Source organism: Carica papaya, chromosome 5 (assembly GCF_054855325.1).
Source record: "Carica papaya isolate Zhongbai chromosome 5, ASM5485532v1, whole genome shotgun sequence".
Lineage (NCBI taxonomy): Eukaryota > Viridiplantae > Streptophyta > Magnoliopsida > Brassicales > Caricaceae > Carica > Carica papaya.
Window position 1 is genome coordinate 36,088,143 of NC_142313.1, and position 21,704 is coordinate 36,109,846.

General features: G+C 31.5%; 5 protein-coding genes across 12 annotated transcripts; 3 read left to right on the plus strand and 2 right to left on the minus strand.

Moving 5' to 3' along the window:
* Positions 1 to 1,203: 1,203 nt before the first annotated feature.
* LOC110814934 (E3 ubiquitin-protein ligase RSL1-like) lies at positions 1,204 to 1,626 on the minus strand. Its single transcript, XM_022042530.1, has one exon. It carries the CDS (start codon positions 1,624 to 1,626, stop codon positions 1,204 to 1,206), a length of 423 nt encoding a protein of 140 aa, XP_021898222.1.
* Positions 1,627 to 3,086: 1,460 nt separating this feature from the next.
* LOC110814927 (uncharacterized) lies at positions 3,087 to 5,633 on the plus strand. Its single transcript, XM_088220470.1, has 3 exons — positions 3,087 to 3,357; positions 3,663 to 4,587; positions 5,376 to 5,633. The coding sequence occupies exon 2, from the start codon at positions 3,684 to 3,686 to the stop codon at positions 4,065 to 4,067; it is 384 nt and encodes a 127-aa protein (XP_088076596.1). The 5' UTR covers positions 3,087 to 3,357; positions 3,663 to 3,683; the 3' UTR covers positions 4,068 to 4,587; positions 5,376 to 5,633.
* Positions 5,634 to 11,255: 5,622 nt separating this feature from the next.
* On the plus strand, positions 11,256 to 13,622 carry LOC110814943 (ATP-dependent Clp protease adapter protein CLPS2, chloroplastic-like). Its single transcript, XM_022042541.2, has 4 exons — positions 11,256 to 11,612; positions 12,321 to 12,419; positions 12,927 to 13,036; positions 13,324 to 13,622. The coding sequence occupies exons 1-4, from the start codon at positions 11,381 to 11,383 to the stop codon at positions 13,402 to 13,404; spliced, it is 522 nt and encodes a 173-aa protein (XP_021898233.2). The 5' UTR covers positions 11,256 to 11,380; the 3' UTR covers positions 13,405 to 13,622.
* Positions 13,623 to 13,750: 128 nt separating this feature from the next.
* Positions 13,751 to 19,485, plus strand: LOC110814918 (uncharacterized). 8 transcript variants are annotated; one of them, XR_015819360.1, is made up of 7 exons: positions 13,846 to 14,500; positions 14,591 to 14,676; positions 17,589 to 17,774; positions 18,122 to 18,235; positions 18,316 to 18,612; positions 18,719 to 18,781; positions 18,897 to 19,228. XR_015819360.1 is itself a non-coding variant. In XM_088220474.1 (4 exons), exons 1-3 carry the CDS (start codon positions 14,164 to 14,166, stop codon positions 18,767 to 18,769), a joined length of 474 nt encoding a protein of 157 aa, XP_088076600.1. In that variant the 5' UTR covers positions 13,751 to 14,163; the 3' UTR covers positions 18,770 to 18,781; positions 18,897 to 19,228. The 8 variants fall into 8 exon arrangements, 3 of the variants coding, with proteins under 3 accessions (XP_088076600.1, XP_088076599.1, XP_088076598.1); XR_015819361.1 differs by having other exon boundaries at positions 18,719 to 18,751; XR_015819358.1 differs by having other exon boundaries at positions 18,316 to 18,591.
* Positions 19,486 to 20,717: 1,232 nt separating this feature from the next.
* Positions 20,718 to 21,377, minus strand: LOC148265818 (uncharacterized). Its single transcript, XM_088220540.1, has 2 exons — positions 20,968 to 21,377; positions 20,718 to 20,778 (listed from the first exon to the last, which is right to left on the minus strand). Exons 1-2 carry the CDS (start codon positions 21,375 to 21,377, stop codon positions 20,718 to 20,720), a joined length of 471 nt encoding a protein of 156 aa, XP_088076666.1.
* Positions 21,378 to 21,704: the final 327 nt, after the last annotated feature.

Consider the following 21,704-nt stretch of genomic DNA (forward strand, 5'->3'; position numbering starts at 1 on the left):
TTCCCTGGTCAGCGTTGCCTTGCCACGCGGCGGGACCTGGTTGGTTGGGGCTGCTGACGTGGGTGCTGACATGGCACAATTTTTTTTAAATTACGTTTTGACCCCCGGTTTCCGATTTTCTTTTCAAAAACACCCCCATAATCCAAATTTTTACCCCTTTTTCCCAAAATCAATTTCAATTAAATCTAAATAATATTTTTACCTAATTTTATCATTATTATAATTTTTATTTTCATTAAATTAAATAAAAAATCAAATAAATAAATAAAATAAAAATAAATAAAATAAAATTTTTATTTTTATTTGGGTGTTACAATGACTCATAAGTAGCATTTAACACATGATAACATGAACTTTAAAATATTTGATAATATGTATGAAAAATTTAAGATGTTTATTTCATTCATTGTTGATAAAGATAATTATAAACGTTAGAGATAATTTAAAAGATGTAACGCAACATGATTACTTGGATGCATTTCTAGTGCTAGATGATAGGCATGTTAATAATCATAAGAGCAAGTTGTTTTTTTTTTCCTCAGTCTGCTGCACAACCACTGTGACTTTTCGTCCATTTTGCTCTACATTCATAACAAAATTTGGCGTTACACCTGTAATACAATAAACTTAACTAATGAACTTTGCAAGTTCAAACCTTGTTACTCTATATAAATTTTCATGTTCATTAATTCATCTTAAGAAAATATAAACAAATAATGAGTTTTTATTACACCAGCTACTTCTAATGTTCATTTAACTAGGTGATTTAAGGTATCAAAACATAAAATACACATACAAATGAAGAAATACAATATGATATAAATCCCTCACAAAAGAAGCATTAATAATGTGGCTTTAAGAAGTAATATTCTTTATGATAAATTACTAGTTTAATCTCTGATATTTAGAATTTATTGTAATATGATTTTTAATACATTTTTATTGTAATTTGGTCACTGCTTTTTTGTTTTTGTTTTAAATGTCCAATTTTTATTAGGCAAATCTTTCACTAAGAAAAGTATGAAAATTATTTTTTATTAATTTTGATATGAAATCCTTTCATTCTTATAAAAATTTTGTTAATGTAAAATTTTTATATATCTGTAGAGATTTTTTTCTAAAATTATGTTCTATTTGTAGTAAAATAGTAAGTGAGTAAAAAAACATATCTGCATGCGACATGTGGGTTGTCCTCATTTCTTTCTAGATAGAAATTGCAATTAGGACACCTTCTCCATTTCTCTCTTTGGTAAGCTTTCTCAGCATAAGAGCTTCATTTGCTCTTTCATTGTCATTCATCCTCTGAAACTCTTCCCACTCAATTCCCAAATGCCATGGAACATAACAAGCAGCAAAAAATAGTTTGTGGCAGAACAGACAATCTGATTCTCTAATAACCTTCTCTGGTTTCTCATCAACCACGTCCTTCAGAAACCATCTTGAGCAGTTCTTATATGGGCAATAAAATCTTTCTGATACTTTTATCAGCTCCTCGCACAGAATATCTTCCCACAGATCACTCACAACTTTCGAAATCAAAGCCCTACACGTGTCAAGCTCAAGCATTGACTTGCAATTCACAGTTGGGCACGTTATTGTTGGTATCCGTTGCTCTACCTTTGCCATCATGTGTTTGTTCATGCATTCTCGTCAAAAAAAATGGTTCAACTTTCGCCAGTGAACATCTCATTATATTCCTTTCTCTCCACGCATATTTTGCAGAAACTTTGTGATGTTTTGCCTTCGTCTTCTTTGATGTTTAACATCAGTGCAGCCTGATGGGTCGTGATTTTAGAGGAGTCGATGAGTGATTCTCGTCTCAAACTTGAAAGGTCTCTTCTTTGAAAAATCAAACAAATAGTGGAGATCATTTATGTTATTCAAATCGAGGGCAAATACATAAATTGATGATGTAATAAATGCAGGAGTCCCAAAACGGTGTTTGCAATAATACACTAGAAAAAGAAAAAAGAAAGTAGTCATGCACGATAATTTTAGTTATTAATGTTTCTTTAATAATAAATTATAACTGAGGTTTTTTAAATAATAATTTGAGATTTAACATATAAAAATTTAACAAACACTTTTTTATTTATAAATATTTTTAAAATTTTCTTATAGATATTTTTTACTTGACATCTTAATATATTTACATATGTATTGAATTATATCTTACATTTAATTACTTATTAATATCTCTGCTAAAATACCTTTTAATAATAAAAAAAACATATACAAACATTTAACTAGAATATAAATATGATTCTATATAAAGTATACTTATAAATATTTTTGTTCAACACTTAGCAAGAAAATAATTAATGCAATTAGGGGGTGTTTATTATCTAGTTCCCATTGTAGTATATGAATCCAGGAAATTTAATATATGTATACATAATAAACCAGAAAAGAAAATTAAAAAATATAAAAACTCAATATGTATATATATATATATATCTATATTATACACCTACATATCTCTCTTTTTTGGTTATTTATTAATTTTTAGAATAAAAATATTTTGAAATAAACTGAAAAGATAATTCTTTTATCTTCAGTCCCTACATATGATATAATGAGCTTGTGAAAATCTAAAATTATTATTTTAAGACAATAATAATTAAAAAATACATATAAGAAATAATCCTAAGATGTACAAAAATTAATTTCATAAACAAGTCTTGTGCAACGGCAACTTCATTTGCCACTCGACGCGAATCGCCCGACTAAAAGCTCGTCAGCGGGATCAAAACATCCTGATTAGTAAATCGCCAGAAAAGCTAGGTATTATACCGAATTTGTTCCGAATTTTCTTTTTGTCTGCTTGGTAATTGAGAACCCTAACCTTACAAATGAGGAAGAACAAGAAATTCGTACCTTGCCATCCAAATCGAAATTCAAAGAGAATTATGGCAACCGCTTTAATTTTCTTATTTGATTTCAAGTTGTGTTGATGGTTGGTAATACGAATCTAATTTTCTGGAGGAATAAGAAAGCAAATGGTTGGGATTGATTCTAATGATGGAAGTCAGTGGCGCCTACTGTTGTGGATGTTGGGCATTTCTTCTGAGGATGAACCAGTGAAACCATGTGAGAGAAGTGAAGATAGTAAAATCAAAGGCTCAGCCGAAAGATAAGAAATCTCTGGTTTTCTCAAAATGTGAATCGGAGGAGAGAAAAAGAAAATGGAATCAAGTAAAACCTAAGTATGATGCTTCAGGTGGCAAAAGGATCGAAGGTTGTGCAAGTGGTAATGAATCGAAAATTCTATCTTCTCTTGATGACGCTTGGGATCTGACTGTGGAAGATCTGATCGCAATTGCTGAAGAGGTAGAATTTCCGTCCTCAAAAGAAAATGTATATGTTTTTGCCCCAATCTAGTTATACTTCTGTTTCTTTTACAGTGATGAGTGTAAACATACATATGTTCTAAATTCATATATGTTGGTTCGTATATGTTTATTGATGAGATTATGTAAAAGTTGCATATTTGATTTTTCTTTTTTTTTAAAAAAAAAAAAAACACTAAATTAGAACTGTCTACTTCCATTTAGAGAACATTTTCATTGTACCAGAGAGACCCTGAGTGTCAATCTTGTAATCTAAATTAGTAATCAAGTACCCTTGCATTATGCATCTCAGGTTGTTTTATTTATTTGCAGTATGTTAGAGGTTATAACAATATGGGAATACAGAGATTATCAAGCAAAGAATCCGAATTGATCAGGGAATCTACGGCTCCAGGAAATCAATTGGGAGATTATAATACCCTTGCTTTAGGTTCATCTGTTCGTGAAAGAACTTTTGATTCTGCTTTGAGTTTAACCAGTGAACAAAAGGTTGCGGCTGCTAGTGGAAAGGGGGATCCTACCCAAGACATGTTGGATCTGTTTCTAGGTCCCTTACTAAAGAAACCTGTGCAGGAGAAGAGGACTGAATTTATTAAAAATGATAAGGAGAAAGAGTTTCAATTTAGGAAATCAAGACAAGATGATGTTGGGGAAGAAATTGTTCCGTTGCAAAAAAAAGAAGAGCAGTCTCAGAGAGAATATGTCGCCGTTGCTTGACTAAGATTCTTTTGATATGCTAAAGACTAGCGCACACTGCGAAGTTAAGTATAGAGTCCGTTGTGTTCCGTTGTACGTGCTTGTAATTGCTTAGTTAGGCTCCTAAATGCATCATTGCTGCAGCTAATAATCCTTATTCAATTTCTTCTGATCTTTGTACTTCTTTGTTTCTATTCAAGTAGCTGTGTAGTTGACCGATAGGGTTTATGCACAAAATTAATTTATTTGGGCCAATGACGTACAGTTTTGATAGTATGATGACTGTTGTAGAAGAACGATTGAGAATTTTGGATTCTTTTCCATGAAAAATTTGCTTTTGTGGCTATAAATTTATATAGAAACTCATTTGTTATTTGTATTAAATTTTATTCTAATAGACTTTTTGTTTACAGTAAATTTATAGATCTTGTTCTGTGAGGGAAGGAATATTATTAAAGATGGAGAAAGAGTTACTACGAGTGACGGTGAAGGGATAATATATCTTTCAGACAAACAACAAAAGGACAAGACTAAACATCAGGTAAGATAGATTCCCATTCAGTTTGCAACGAAGATGAAAAGCATACCTGAAAGAAACTGCAAGATGCTATTGAATTCTTAAAACTCTTTTAACTCTGTGTCGAATGATTTATAAATAAGTAAGTATTTCCATTTTTTTTTTTTTATTTCTATTCATATAGTTATATAGTTAACTAATAGAGTTTATGTACAAAATTTATTTATCTGGCCCAATAGTGTAGAGTTTTATTGTTTTTTTTTTTTTAATTTATCAAAAAAATTTAAATACAGATTATTGTGTCTAAATATATATATATATATATATTTTTAAAGTATGGATAGATATGAATGAATATTCTTTATTCTATAAAAATATTTTAATCTAATTTACTGCTGTTTTATGTGTGTACAACAATTTTGACATATGATCTTGTATGAAAATATATCCATGTCCCTGAACTTTGTGGATCTTTCTTTCTCAACATGAACACACTTGGAAAACATTGATAGACTATTTTATATTTATTATTAATTATTCAAATGTTATTAGAATTGAAAAATCAAATTTACATTCCTTTATTGAAATTAAAATTATTTCTTCTTTTCTTAATTAAAACAGTAATTGTTCAATTTTGTTTAGAACTAGAAATAAGTAATTCAATTAATATATATTTATTGAAATAGAATAACAATTTAAAAAATGAGAAACAAACTAAATTGATAATTAAAATTATTCAAGTATTTTATTTTCTTCTTATGCTATTGAATCAACTGATACAACTAATCTATTATAAAATTTCTCTTCATTAGCCAAGTCTCTGTGAGCCACTGCTTGCCGCTGGAGATCTACTGAACAAAGACTTGTTGGCTTGGTTTCCATTGTGAGTCTTCTTCCCCTACAGCCATGATTGGTTGTCATATGCACACGCATAAAATAGCAACAAACATGTTTGGTTGTTGCCACCCCATGCATTAATGTCATTTATTTTCAAATATTCACACAAATTATGTTTATAATATTAATATTGTAATGTGTATATATCATTATATAAATTGAAAATTTGTTTATTTAAATTTATTCATTAATCTATAAAATAAAAAATTTATTTATAAAAATTTAAGCACAATCAAATGAACAAGGAGTTAAAATAGATTCTTTATCAAACTTACCGAGCTCAATTTTGTACATGTTGAACTTAGTTGATCTTGTGTTTCAAGTTTGTTCAAGCTTGATTTTTTATCAAATTTGGTTATTCTTCTTATTTATTTTTTTTTTAAGTGAGCTTGGACTTTATATTTATTTAAAAAATATTTTCAGTTGTTATAACTTATATTATAATAAAAATGCTGAAAAATAACTATCAGTAAAATAATTTTTTATTAAAAATTATCACTTAAAAAAATGTGTTTAGTGAAAATAACATTTAAAATTTTAAATATAAATTTTTATTAAAGTTAAAATCATTTTCTAAAATTTATAAATTATGGTTTATATGTTTAAATATATAAAAAAATAGATATGAGTTTTATCTTTAACAAAAATAAATTTTTATTTTATCCATTTGTTAGTAAAAATATTTATTAAATGTAACAGTAAAGTTAAAAACTGCCCCAACGTGGGCCTACATAAGTCTGCCTAATTCAAGTAAAAAATATAAATTAATTTCTAATTCAGAACTTAAATATGACTGTTTGAAAAAAAAATAAATAATAAATTAAAATATTTATTTATTTAAATATTTAGTGCTGATTAACTCATTGTCAACTTTATTTACCGGTTTAAACATGTAAAAAGTTTAAGATCCGAATTTAGTTAATACGATTCAGGATAAGAAGAAAGTTACTTAAATAAGGAGTCATTATAATTTTTAGATAATGCTTAAGAAACCAACAATTTTGGGAGGAGTGCAATATAATAACTATAAGGGGTTTAGCATTTTTTTTTTTTTTTTTTAAAGTAAGAATTTAATACTTAATTAAATCTTCAAGTAACAAGTTAGTCTTTTAATTTATTATTCTTCAAAAATGATTTTTTTAGTCATTTAGTTCAAAAATAATCCAAAATTTAAAATACTTATCATACAATTTTTTATTAAACGCAATAAATTCATTAAATAATCTCTAATATATAATTTTGAAGTTCTATTTCTTTAACAAATCTCTTACATACTTATGGAACATATTGACATTAATATCTTAAGTTATTTTTCATTATCAAAAGATTTCCTCAAACTCATTAGGCACAATATTCAATCTCTCCACTTGATCCTCTATAGGATTGACCTTAGACTCACAATCTGTGCAAATGATCTCGTTTCTTGATCATAGTGCTCTTCCTCCAAACGTTCACCTTCCTTTTACGCCAATAAGTGTATACCCTTGTTTCTTGATTTTAGTTTACTCAATACTCTAAATGACTCAATCTCATGAACTTAAATCCTTCCCAACCTTTGTAACAAAAATTCTTACTACCAATCTATCACATTGTCATAATTAAAAGGGAGTTAAGTCTCGTCACAAACATGTAAACTCAATAAAGATCATGAATTATTTATTTAATACTGGGTAAGGCAACCTTAGAGTCAATCTCAAAAAATTTTATTGCCACATTTTACTCATCCAGAAACAATTAATGTAAAAAGACTTTTAGAGACAAACAAAATGAACTGAGCATTCAACAAATGAAATCTCATTCTTTCCCCTACTTCACATTCTTAAATGTTAATTATGAAGTACCCAAAAGCTAAATGCTTCCATTTCTGGGCAGCCCAGCCGAAGCAAAAGGCTGCAAAGAAGCAACAACAGCAGGAATGTTTCGCTCACCATGCAAATCTCATTCTTTCTTGTTTTTCATCCTTCTCCAATCAAAACCCACTGAAATATTCATTTATTTTATTCCTTCAATACCAAATTCCTTACAGAAAATTGACCGTGATACATACATCCAACCACCCTGTCGACTCTCTCTCTCAAAAATTCTATCTTCATCTGCACTTTTTTCTGCCATTTACAACATATCTACATTCAGTATTCCAGTAGAAAAAAAAATTCAAGAAACCCTCCTTCTTTCTGCCATTTACACCATCAGAAAATTGAAGAAGAACGAAACTCAAGACACAGAGAATGCGGTCGTAGAAGTCTGAACGGATGAATCCTTGCAGCACCGAGGTTTGATCGCTCGCGACGTGTCCACAAGCGGTGGCGACGGAAAGCTGCAGCGGAGATCGTAATCTCGGCGTGCGGAGGGATCAGACAGCACCTGCCATGCCTCTGTTATGGCCTTCAAGGCTCCCAGTGCTGCAGCCGAGCGGTGGACATCGGGATGAACTTTCTTCACCAGTTTGCAGAAGAAGTTATCGATGCAGTCTCCGTCAGGGACATTGTGGCGATTAGTGAAACCCAGCACCGCGTAGTGATTCTGCTCGCCATTGCTTAACCTCTCAGAAGCTCGAAAGTGGATTCCATAGGAGGCGACGTATTTATCGACGTTCCAGAAGAATGGGTCGAGCGTCTTGGCGAGAGTGGCCGTCTCTAACGCCTCCCGCGTATCTCCCTCCAGAAACTTCTCCTCCGCCATCTGCAGCAGAACCTCTGTCATTCTCTTCCTCTGTTTCTCCTCTTGATTCTTCCTCTTCTTCGCTTTCTCGTCTGTCTTCCTCTGTTTCTTGATTCTTGGAGCTCACTTTGTTTCTCTCAATGGAAATTTTTGAATGTGAGTGTAGGCGGTAGCAAGCTTATGGATATTCCTATTTAGTGCTTGGGGGTATTCCTATTTAGTGCTTGGGGGTATTCCTATTTAGTGCTTGTGCTTGTGCCTTAATTTTCTGAATCCTTAATTTATGTATTTAGTTTGAAGTTTTTTCCCACAAAAATTATATGTAACTGCAAGGTGGAAAAACTATTTTTACGAAAAACATAATGTATATTGTAATTCCTTACATTTCGCTTGAAATGAATAAATGTTTTGATAAAGATATAATATATACATATACATGTATAAATATATTGAAAGACAGTAGATTAAAATATTAGTAAATAATTTATTAAAATTATAATAAATATACTAATATAGTTACAGATTAACAATTTAATAATTCATTATAATATCAACTAATATTAACTATCTATCATTAGTATTAATTAATAGTTATACAATTTAGATTATTTTAAACTCATTTATTTATGAGTTATGAAAAAATCATATTAATTGAGAACATAAATTATTGAAATACATAAATTAATTTTTATGATAGTAATATTTAATTCATATTAATATAATTCTTAAACTCTTGTAAGTTAAGACATATCTAAAAAAATTTAAAAAAAAAAAACGATGAGGAGATGAATGTTATGGAAAACCAAAAAATTATAATCGCATTCTCACCGACATATGATGAAGATGTTAAGTTTCAAATTTCAAATATAATAAATTTTTGCATATACGTTTGAATAACAATTGAAATACATTCGGTTTGACAAAAAAAAAAGACAAATTTTGTCCAGCATTGGAAAAAAAAAAGAATGTTAGAAAGAATATGTAGTTATCCTTAAATAACAATATGAAAAGAGATTCATTAGATTCAATCAATGGATTCAATCAATCGAATTCGAGGACGGAAGCATTTAGTTTAAAAGCTTATAAATATATTCATCTATCAATTAATAAATAAAATAAACAATACAAAAAATAAATACACACTTTTGTATTTATATCAAATTGTAGCTTATATTTTTAATTCTATCAATCTATTAGCAATTTCTAATGAAGGCATAATGTACTAATTTCCTCTTTTTCTCCTCTTTTTTATTTAATAGTATTCAATAAAAGAATATTTGAATTTGAGCTTGAAAAAAAATTAGTAAAAAATCAAATTTGAATTAGACAAAATTGAACTTTATTGAATCAAGTATCTTCATGGCTTTACGTTGTTTAACTGAACAAATCCTTCTAGGTGAATAACTTGTTTTAATCTTAATATGAATCACTGTTTGCATAAATATCATTTACTTTCAAATTTTCACATTAATTATGTGTACAACATATATACAATATTAATTGCGATATTGGCCAAAAAGGGGCCCTGGGCCTAATTTGCGATTTTTTGAAACACGTGCAGGTACCAGTAGTGCGTTTCAGTTTTTCGAAAAAAATTCAGAGAAAATTAGGGACAACCTGTAGGCCACTGTGAAGTCGTGTTCGGACTCCGAAACGAGTAAGGACCCCTCAACCTATTTCTTATCACGGTATTAAAGTTAAATAAATGATAAAAACGGTATTTCATGAATCAATAGATGTGTGAAATTGTTTAAGGTCGCTAATGGAGCCCGAGTCTAGTGTGTTTGTCGGTTAACTGTTATTTGGCATATTTTACAGTTTTAAATGCAGTATGAGGTTTGATGTTTTCATTTTATAGTTTCGTGTGCATATTTTACTGTTTTATTGATTATGGATTGAATGACTGGGATATTGATGCTGTATGTTGTCTGTTTGGCATAAATTACTGTTTTGCTTGTTTGTATGTGGATTAATGATGCTGACTGAGGAAAAAAGGAATGAAAGATTATGAAAATGGGTAATTGTATAATGTGGTCAGGCTGACTAGATATCGTGGGAGATGGTGGACGGACTGGGTCCGTAGGGAACCCTACCGGGATTGTGGTCTCCCATACCGGACGGGGTATGAAGATCTTATGTGTTTTGGCGCCCATACCGAACAGGGTATGGGGACGGCCCGTTTCACCATCATACCGGACGGGGTAATGAGGTTTATAGTTTTGGCACCCATACCGGACGGGGTATGGGGACGGCCCTGGAATCTGATTTCAAGTGTAAAAGGTTAACGGGTAGCGGGACCCCTATGGATCCCCATGGATACTAGTGGGCTGGTAAATGAGGAAAATATGTTGTGTAACGATTGAATTACAAAAGGCTCGATAAGTATTATGTTATACAGTTTATATATGATTTCATGATGATGATAATGTTATTGCTTTCGTATACTGTTTTATGAATTTCACCGAGGTAAGTGAATGGTGAAGGATTTATTATTGATAAAAGAATTTGTTGTAAATTATGCTCCATTGGTCTTTTTGTGTTTTCTACCCACTTTTACCTCCGTGACGGTGAGATATCGTGATGTCTTTACTGGGTTAGTGTAGCTCATTCCTTATTTAATCATTTCAGATCAGGAAGATATTGTTCCCGAACCTGTTCTATAGGAGGACGACGAAGGGGACGCCTAAAGACTCCATAGTCACATTCGTAGCTTTTACTTTCGAGTTTCTCCTTTAGTTAGTTTGATCTTTTATATTTTGTGAGCACGTTTTTTATTTTAGTGTAAAAGATGTTAATCGAATTTTTGACTTCACTTCCGCATTTGATATTTTTAATATACATTTTATTTTAAATTTCCGGGTTGGTTATAATATTAATGTTATAATGTGTATATATAATTATATAAATTGAATATTTTTATATTCAAAGTTTTTTATTATTGGGCCAGAATAAAATATAAAATAAAAACAAAAACAAGAAGAAAAATATGCAACATAAATTATTGGGTAAGTCTTAATTTTGTTTTCAATTAAATATGCAACATAAATTATTTCAATAAATAAATAAATAAGTCACTCACTAGTAATCCTTTTTCTTTTTCTTTTTTTTTTAAAAAGGAAAAAAGAAAGCGTGGCTCAGTTCACTCCACCCTCCACAGTTTGCTCTCCTACAAAAACCATTGGTTCCTGGAAAGTTGAGCCATGAAAACCCTGCATAATTGACTAACATCCACAAAAAACTTACAGGGAAGCAGGTGGGTATGGAGGTCACAGGCAAACCCACGACGTCGGTTTCCCTTACCCATCTTCCACATTTGTTATTCTCTCCTATCCCTAGGCCGGCGAGTGTTGTTTCTGTCAGAGGCCGATCGGGTACGTCCAAGTTTGCTAGAGTCAACGCAAACTTTGTTCCTTCCAAGGGTGGAGCTGGGATTTTAGAGCGCCCCACTTTTGATCAATCCCAGTTTGACCCTTCTACTCAAGTTCTTGAAGGTATTTGCTACACGTACATAACTTTTTTCCAGAGTTCTATCAGTTTTTAATTCTTGGGTGTTTGTTTTTAACACTGAAATGGATGAATTTAATTTGTTTGAAAGAAGATTTAGAACACATTACATGGTGAGACTTTTTTATGGCTGCTAAAACCCTAGTGGTGAATTTTGTCCTTTAGGTGTATGGAAAGTAGCTTCCATAGTTAATTAAAATTAAAAATTTAGTGGTTCTCAGTGTAAATTCTTAAATCTACTTGGAGTTGAATTTTATTCTTTTAGAGTGAATTTTATTCTGTCTCAAGTTTATTCATAAATTCCACGAAAGTAGTTTGATTTCCCCCCCCCCAAACACAGGTCATGTTTGATTTGTTTCTCATTCAACTTTTACTACATTCAATTATTTAATTATTAGGATATTCTTGATATATTATAAAATTACATTGTCATTTTCATGTTTAAACCATTTTCACTCCCAGCTTAATTTCGCCGGAGTTGTGGATTGTATTTTTAGTTTCTTTAAGATGAATTGCAACTTTCACTTAGAAAACTGCAAGCTGTAAGTTCAGCCCTGTGAATCCAAAATGGGGGTTTCTTCTAACAGATATTAATTATTGAATATGATCTGTGGTTTTAGTTCAAATTCGTTATGCTTGAAATGAATCAATATTTAGTTTCTTCTGGCTTAACAATAAAGCTCTTGCAATTACAGGAGGTGATGTTGGGAGATTGAAGAATAAGAAAGGGGTTGGGAGTGGAGATAGTTATAGAGTTCTGCTGATGGATGATATTCGTCATACTGAGAACTTGGGTAATTTCAAACTCTAATACATTGATCATATGAGCTGCCCAAAACATATTCTAGTTTGAAAACTCGTGGCCTGGTTAGATAAATTGTCTCCTGGCTGATTACACTGTTTTTTGCTCTTTAGCTGCCGGGCAGGTATTGTCTTGTTGTCCTCATGCCCAAAATATAGTGTTAAACCATTTATTCGCTATTAGACGAAGGCAAAAAAATTTCAGGATGTGATTGTGGTGCCTCAGCTTACTGTGCCTTAGTATTATATATCCTGCGTTTGGTGCGTTTTCTTTAATGTATTGAGCAAAATAGAATGGTGAAGAAAGAACGCCATTGTGAACTTTAAATCTTTATATTATAGATGAGCTACTTTATGTTATTCTACCAAATGAACCAAAAATGTTACAGTCACTAGGTGAAGGGAGAAACGAATCAAGTAAAAAAAATGTGAACGTCTTAATTTCAGAGTATTGAAAATGGAAGTGTGTGAGTGTTTGATCTCTGTTTGTTCTCTTGTAGTTGCAAAGATCTTACCCCAAGTTATTCCGTCTGTAACACCCAATGATGCAAGAAGATTATTTAATGAATCACGGGAAAATGGTGTGGCAGTTGTTATCGTGACGGTTAAGGTATATAAATTTCATCTGTACCTTCATGTAAATGTGAAAATTGTTCCTGGCTAACTACTTAAATGTTTATGCTTCATAAAAGGTTGATGTTTGGAGATTATGAACTAAACCTTGGGCTACATCTTAAATGAAAGAATTTTGGGTGAAAAGAACAAGGAGAAAAAAATGGGGAATTAATGTGCAAACCGAAATTCTAATCTTAAACGTAAAAGTGTAGATTTGGAAATGAATTTGATGTTTGTTCTATTTCTAGCTCTAATGTTGAAGTTTTGAATTTTTGTTGACAGGAGCACGCCGAATTTTATTCTCAAATGATGATACGCGGGGGATTGCGGTCAACAATTGAGCCAGATACAAATGTGTTGTGATGCTATAAATTCCTGAAGCTGCAAGCATTCATAATAGATGGATGGAACAATTTTGAATTTCAGAAGTACTCAGGTCAAATATAGTACATAAATTTATTGGAGAGAAGACAAGTAGAAAGGATAGGCTTTTGAGGACATTACCAAAGAATTTTGTTGTGAGAGCATATGGTTTTTGTAGCTGTATAATTTTGTATTAAAAAAGCAAAAACTATTATACATCTTGATCAATCAATTTTTTTTTTTAAATAAAAAAATGGATGGAACATGAGAATTTTTTAAAAAGCTACCAACTCCGTTTTATTATTATTTTTTATTTAACTATGTTTAATTATAAAATTCTGATCGGATCTAATACATTAGTATTAATATGATTATATTTACATCTTGATCAATCAATAAGTTGCTTACTCTATGTTAAAGGGTATTTGATTAAAATAATTGTAGATAGTAAAATAATATAATTTAATTAATGATAGTTTTAGAAGGAAAATATTAAAAAAATATTTTTTAAAATATGTATTTTTATCTAACTAAAAATAATTACTAAAATATTAATTTTTAAAAAACAAAATTAGAAGCACTCTTTATTTATTTATTTTAAATGCCACAAAAATATTTGGGAGAGTGATAGGCAGCCATTCAATTAAAACCACACACCCAGACTGATCAACTTCATCACTGAGCAGCAATGTGACATTACCAGACAAGCCCAAAGGCCCCGCCAAAAACCTCATTCCGAAAATCGAAACGAAAACCAAAATGGCAATGGCTCTCTTCAGGATCACCATTCTTTCTCCTTTTATCTCATCGTCTTCTCTGATCGGCAACAGAAGAATCTCTTCCTCTCCATCTCGTATTCTCTGTTGCTCGAAACTTCCTTCAAACAGGATAGACGATAGTAATGATGCTAACAGTAATGAAGATAAGAGCAGGGCGAAGAGAATTTCACAGCAGTCCTCTTGGGAAGCTAAGGACTCTCAGGGAAGGGATTATCTCTATAGGCTCGGACCCGAGGCTGACAACATGAATATTGCTGTTGGAGCTCGTTCCGGTGTCATTGATGACCTCTTCGCTGGCAACTTTCTCGGCAGAGACTGTGATTTTCCGTTTCCTTTCCTCTGATTTCTTTGTTTGATTGCTTCAGGCCTGCTCCATAAATTGAAGCATTTTGTTCTTGTTCTTGCAGCTGATATCGTGTTTGATTATCGTCAGAAAGTGACGAGGTCATTTGAATATCTCCAAGGTGATTATTACATCGCGCCGCTATTCATGGTAATCAGTCAGTCTCACTCTATTTTGTCCTTTTAATTTTGAGAATATGTTTTTAAGTTTTAAGCATCCTCGCTTCATCATGATCAATGTGAATAAGCGGAAAAGCATGAATATAGCGTGTTCTATATAGCACGATCAAATTGGTCTTAAGATGGTTAATTTGCATTTGGATTGGGGATCGTTTATCGTGCCATATACTTTATGTTTTCATATGCAACTAATAGGTCATTGACTGGTTTGGTACTCTTTGTTCTTTGGGTCAAGTTGTCTAAAAATACACGGAATGTACATTCTACAATTTCTGATATCGTTTTACTTGCTGATAACTTTGCATTTGATTCAATTCTCATTCTATTCTTACTTGATTCCCATTCTTGATTTTCGTATTGGCCTTAATTTGCCTATAGTTCAAACCTATTCTAGTTTTACTCCGGATAGTATGTTTAGTAGGTAGAGTTTGGTCTAAATACACTTATTATATTTCAATTCTATGATGATGCCCAGTGCATCTAGGTTGGATGATGGCGACTTGAATTTAAGCCTCATCTCCCATCCCGTCTCAAAAATGTCTATAATGGTAAATTTGTAACTCCATTCGTAATAAATCACAGAAATACTTGAACTTAAATTGGATATGAAATTGGTTTTGGAAGTAGTATGCTATTTCTGTTCACATATTTATTCCCTTTGTATTATCTTCTCATATATACTCCATAAAATTAAAGTTGGAACCAAACATAACCTAATATATAGAAGAAAAATATGTTATTTATTTGATACCTCATCCTCCATCTCTACATTGAAATCCTATGGGGTAGAAATTTAATTTTCTCTTTAATATTCTCATTCTTTATTTTCAGTTTACTCTTAATATATAGAATTATAAAATATTATCTGATCTCTCACCTTCCATCTCCTCCTTGAATTCCTTATGGGCAAGAATTCAATTTCCACTTCAATTCATAGGATTTGGATTCCCAGCCTAAAAGTTTTAAGGTCCTGGTGGAATGAAATTTAATATGCAAATCATGCTTTAATTCTATGTATGAAGATTAAAATAATTTTTTTCTTTTCTTTAATGTTAATATAAAGATTAAGTGTAGTAATCAAGTAGATACGTAATTTCCACTAGCAACCTTCTGGTATGTTTGAAAAGATTTTTAGGAATGCTTCTCTTACTATTAGACATTAACAACCTAAATAAGTTTTTTGCTCATTTTCAAGCCAGAGTACATGTTATGGTCAATAATGTGAAAAGCACAAGAGAAGGACCCATGGACCAGAAGCAAAAAACCATGGTGGCATTAAACTCCTTGTGGTTTTGGCTTATGTTTCTATTTGAGAATTCTTTAGGAAGAAAGCAAGATTGAAAAGTTCAGTTATAGCTGTCATGGGGATCGGTTATTTACGAATAAGCTTGAATGGGAAGTTTGAGTTATTTAGGAACAAAATAAACTAGAAAAACTGGCTGTGAAAGAAGACTGATCTGCAATCTGGTCTGATATTGGAATATCGGAAAACCAGTAGATTTTTTTCTCTGTGAAATAAGCTATTTCATTAACAAAATGATCAGCAAAGAACTTATACCAAAGTTTGTAGAGCACCTAATTGTAGAGATCGGAGGGTTCTCTCCGGCAAGTCCTGAAAACTTGTTCTACTTATTTCAACCTTGAATTTTTCAGTGTATCTCCGTTTGGACCTTGTATTTTCAGAGTCATTAATCTTCACTTTTTAGCATGATTTCTAGTTAGAAACTGTACAGCTGGTAAAACTGATCTCGAAAGTCAAATGATCAAATTTTCGACCTCCTGCGTACAAAAAGGTCATTTTTTTCTTTCCATATTTCTTAGATCTTCCATCTTTTTCTCCTTGTAAGGTTTCAAGTACAAATCTTTCTCCTCCACAAGCACAGTCTTATCTATCCTTGCAAATCCATTGCATAATTTCTATCTCCGCTCACAAACTTGTCATTTTCAATAAGTTGGAAAAACTTTGTAAGTATATTTTCAATATATAAATCGAAAGAATCGGTTTCAAGCAATTTTCAAATCCATAAGAAAAATTTGTTGAAATTGCGAAAACTCTTTCGATTTAAGGTGTATCATATGTGAATTAAGCGTTCGTACAATTTTTTGAAAGAAAGAAATCACAAACAAAAAAAAGGGCTTGTTGCTGCCATTTTTAAAACGATTAAAAATCACCGAAGTAATGTCTAAACCCAATGATTCAAAGCAACCATAAAGGATCCTTGTTTCTAATCTCAATTTATAGTAGCTACTGCTACGTATAGTGTTTAATTAGTCAATTAAGTGATTTGGTTATTCAATGAATTTTCCAATTCCCTTGTGAAACCTCAAATTTCTCTTCATTGTTTCTCATATTTACTTTTCCATTAAAGATGCCTGCTATGATTCCTTCTACTCTGAGCTGCAATCTGTAATCATCATTATTAATTCCTCACAAAATTCTTACTCCCATAAAAAATTGGCAGCTTTTCTCAAAAGATATTAAATCAGCTACATTTCACTTCACTCTCTAATCACAGCCACATGTGTGGTTGTCTCATTACTGTCTGTTCCTGCTTACCTCTTTACTGGATTCCGTAGTTCCCTCTTGCCACTTTTTGGCTTCACATCTACTTTGGGTGGTCAAGGGCAAACACCCTTCCAGGAAGGATGTCTGTTATGAGCCACATGGCTACCGGAATGATTGACACATGGCTGTTAGAGTGGATGACACATTGCTACTAAGACAAAATAATTTTTATTTAATTATATAAATAGTTATTGGGATAGGTGTGAAGGTAGTTTTAGGATGTGTAGGATAAGTGCGATGGTAGTTTATATGTAAAGGTTTCGATGATTTATTTTTTTTTTTGTTGAATTTTATCAAAATCCTTAATCTTAAAACAGAAAATAATCAAGGAGTTTAGAGAGAAGGTGAAAGAAGAAGAGAAAGAGAAGGAAGCCCGTCAAGCCACAGAGACAAAACAATTAGCTGCATAAGGGATTAATATTGCAGCGGAGGTTGAGCTAGCAATTCCAATTTCTTTCAGGAGACCAGATAGAGATGTCCACTCTTTTGAATCAACTCAAATGGTACTTCCATGATCGATCTCTCTCTTTCTCTTTATTTATATATATATCTTTATATATATCTACATATATGTGTGTGTATATATATATATAAAACAATTTACATACTGGATTTTTTAGATCATAGAATTATTAGTGTTAATTAATTTGTAGGGAAATTAACATAAACGCAGAAGACAAAGTAAATGTCATGTAACTGGAACAACTACAGTTTCCTCTAGTCTTCCATCAAATCTCCTAACTATGGCCGATACCATTGATTTTGCCAGTAAAATTTTTATCATTAGATTCTCTTTAATTGTCTTTTAGGTCAAATGAGTTTTGTTAATAGTTAGTTTTCTTACTGACAGTACACTCCGGAGCATTTCATTCAACACAATACTAATCGCGGCTATATGATCCAGCAAAGAACTGAAGGCTGGACGGTTGAGAAATAACAGTGTGATACTAAAAGATATGATATAGTAAGTCTTTTTTAATTTTTTCAGCTGAACAAATTAGTTTTTTGGAGCTTGATAATATTTATATTCATGTGGGAATGCAGTACTATATTCATAGGGAATCTCAGGGATCGTTTCGATCAGTCATCGAGGTGATTGATTTTATACTCAATGAAATCTATTCAAATAAACCCACTCCGAAGCCAAAAAAGAAGAATACGGAAGAAGAGAGTAGTTTTATAGTACTACTGGGAGAAAGGAAGAAGGTCAGAAGGCCAAAGAAGAATAAAGATGATGGGGAACAAGGATGTAACCCATTGAAGAGGAAGGTTAGCAGGCCAAGGAAGGTGGTGGATGGAGAACAAAAGACTTCTTCTTCTGTATGTTAGTTTTGAGTGGGTGTATGTGTATATAAATATCTTGAAAATATTCAAGTTATGAGTAAGAATAGTTCATGGATATATAGAATGTTACTAAAATATGCTTTGATTTCCTGTTAATTTGCAGATGCCAATCAAAAAGGAAAAGCTGAAAGAGGTGGTAAGAGAGAGGTCTTAGATCATCGATGAAGTAAATAAATTAATACAAAAGACTGAAATTAATATTTTTAGTTTTGAACAGACTATTATAATTATCATGTTATGTGTGCATGAGGTAATTGGAAATGTTGTCATTTGTCATTCAGGAGGCAAAAGGAAACCACCACCCGAACTAAGGAATTGATGCTGCTTCCAAACACATACCTCTAGGCTCAATTGCACTGTGTTGAAAATGATTAAAAATCAGTCACCAAAATTGAATGAGTCAAAGTCAATTCCTACAAATCTGCTATATATAGTTGTAGTAGTTTTTCTTTAATATTTGTTCCTATAAATTTGCTGTTAGTTTATAATAAGATATCTGCAGTTTTTACTTCATATTTTTTTTTTTATTTGTTAGTTACTTGTACAGGCTATATAAAGGCTTCTTTGTTTTACTCCAATTGTGAATGACGATCAGACTCTTCTCTCATCTTAATTTACACTCTTAATAGTCTTATGCTTTATTTTCAGCCAACATACTGCAGTTCTCCCAGCTTTTTCTATGTGCCAGACTCAAACTACTCCAAGCCCCATATCTCCAAATCTAGCTTCTTCCTCTGTGTGTTAGACTTGACACCTCCAAACTTCACACTACCGCATCACTCTCTTTGCTTCTTTCATGTGTTCTATTTTTTAAAAAACTTATTATTCAATTTTATAATTATAATAATTTTTTAAGATCGATGTATATGGATGTATATGAGAATCTATAGAAATATTTCAATCTAATTGACTACATTTTTGTATATGCATGTACATATTATTTTGAGTAGGTAACAATTTCGACACATATGTCCCACATATCTTTAACGCCTCCCGTATATCTCCCTCCAGCAAATTCTCCTCCGCCATCTGCAGCAAAACCTCTGTCATTCTCTTCCTCTGTTTCTCCTCTTGATTCTTCCTCTTCTTTGCTTTCTCGTCTGTCTTCCTCTGTTTCTTGATTCTTGGAGCCCAGTTTGTTTCTCTCAATAGATACTTTTGGATGTCAGTATAGGCGGCAGTAAGCATATGGGTTTTCTTCCTATTTAGTGCTTGTGCTTGTGCCTTAAGCAATATAATATTCAATAATTTTCTGAATCCTTAATTTATGTAATTAGTTTGAAGTTTTTTCCCACATAAATTATATATAACTGCAAGGTGGAAAAACTATTTTTACCGAAAACATAGTGTATATTATAATTCCGTACATTATGTTTGAAATGAATAAATTTTTTGATAAACATATAATATATATATTGAAAGACACTAAATTATAATTTAATTTTATATACAATAATTTAGATTAAAATATTATTAGACAATTGATTAAAATTATAATAAATATACTAATATAGTTACAATTAATAAATTCAGAATTCATTATAATATCAACTAATACAAGTATCTATCATTACTACTAATTAATAGTTATAGAGTCTATCTAAAGTACATTTTTTTTAAGCTCATATTTCTATGACTACAACATAACTTACGAAAAACTCATATTAATTGATGAAATAAATTATTAGAATATATAAATTGATTTTTATTGTAACATACTTAATACATACTAATGTAAATTCTTAACTTTTTGTAAGTTAAGATATGTCTAAATTTTTTTTAAAAAAATGACTAATAAGTAGTATTTAACACATGATGAGATGAACTTAAATCACTGCTAAATATAAAATGAATATTTTGTAACATTCAATTTTATCTTTCGATGATACAACTAATTCATATGGGAGACAACTTAGTAGATGAACATATGATTTAAATCCTAATTAAATATATTCATATTATGTGCAACGATCTTAAGATATTTATTTCATTCATTATTGATAGAAACAATTATAAATCCTAAAGACAATACTTGGATGCATTTCTAGTAATAGATGATAGGTATCTTAATAATCGTAATAGTACACTTTTTTGTCAATCTTTTACACAATAAAATCGGTGAGCCATTTTGCTCCACATAAATAACAAAATTGAGCATTACACCTGTAACACAATTAAATTAACTCATCAATTTTATAAGTCCAAATCTTATTATTCTTATAAAATTTTTGTTTAGATAAAATAGTACTTATATTATTTTCTATATAAATATAATTTTTTTTTCTAAATTTATATTCTATTAGTATTAAAATCCTAAATCTAATTGAGTATAAAGTTTAGTTTAGAACTTACAGTGTAAATAGTAAAGGTGTAAGGGAGTAAAAAAGAGACCTGCATGTGATATGTGGGCAGCCCCCGATTTTTTCTACATAGAGATTGTAGTTAGGACACCGTGTCCATTTTCTCTCTTTGGCCAACTCTCTCAGCGGATCTTCACCTGCTCTTTCCTCATCATTCAGCCTCTGAAATTGCTCGCACTCAATTCCCGAATGCCATGGAACAGAACAAACAGCACAAAATAGTCTATGGCAGAACCAACACTCCAATTCTCTGATAATCTCCCATGGATTCTCATCAACCAAGTCCTTCACCAAGTAATTCTTGTATGGACAATAAAATCTTTCAGACATTTTTATCATTTCCTCGAACAAAATATCTCCCCACAAATCAATCACAACTTTCAAAATCCGAGCCCTACACATGTCCAGCTCAAGCACTCACTTGTAGTCCACTGCCGGACAGGTGATCGTCGTTATTCATTGCTTCAACTTCGCTGTAACGTGTCTGCTTATACAGTCGTGGCAAAAAGAATGAATTCAACTATCACCGGTTAACATCTCATCATATTCATTTCCCTCCATGCATATTTCACAGTAGCTCTGTGATGTTTTGCCTTCGTCTTCTTTGATGCAGAGCTCGTTTGACATCACTGCAGCCTGGTGGGTTGTGATTTTAGAGGTTTTTTCTTCCTAATGATGATGACCAATTCTCGGCTCAAACTTGAAAGGTCTCTTCTTCAAAAAGATCCA

Bases quoted from the DNA above. Each gene is read 5' to 3' on its own strand.
- LOC110814934 (XM_022042530.1), bottom strand. From the start codon at position 1,626: ATGGCAAAGGTAGAGCAACGGATACCAACAATAACGTGCCCAACTGTG.
- LOC110814927 (XM_088220470.1), top strand. From the start codon at position 3,684: ATGGGAATACAGAGATTATCAAGCAAAGAATCCGAATTGATCAGGGAA.
- LOC110814943 (XM_022042541.2), top strand. From the start codon at position 11,381: ATGGAGGTCACAGGCAAACCCACGACGTCGGTTTCCCTTACCCATCTT. The intron at 12,420-12,926 runs GTAATTTCAAAC...GTTCTCTTGTAG, and splicing joins TCGTCATACTGAGAACTTGG to TTGCAAAGATCTTACCCCAA. The intron at 13,037-13,323 runs GTATATAAATTT...TTTTGTTGACAG, and splicing joins TTGTTATCGTGACGGTTAAG to GAGCACGCCGAATTTTATTC.
- LOC110814918 (XM_088220472.1), top strand. From the start codon at position 14,164: ATGGCAATGGCTCTCTTCAGGATCACCATTCTTTCTCCTTTTATCTCA. The intron at 14,501-14,590 runs GTGATTTTCCGT...TTGTTCTTGCAG, and splicing joins CAACTTTCTCGGCAGAGACT to CTGATATCGTGTTTGATTAT. The intron at 14,677-19,263 runs GTAATCAGTCAG...CTTTATTTTCAG, and splicing joins ACATCGCGCCGCTATTCATG to CCAACATACTGCAGTTCTCC.
- LOC148265818 (XM_088220540.1), bottom strand. From the start codon at position 21,377: ATGTGTAGGGCTCGGATTTTGAAAGTTGTGATTGATTTGTGGGGAGAT. The intron at 20,779-20,967 runs GTAAGTTCTAAA...ATTGTGTTACAG, and splicing joins ACACCTTTACTATTTACACT to GTGTAATGCTCAATTTTGTT.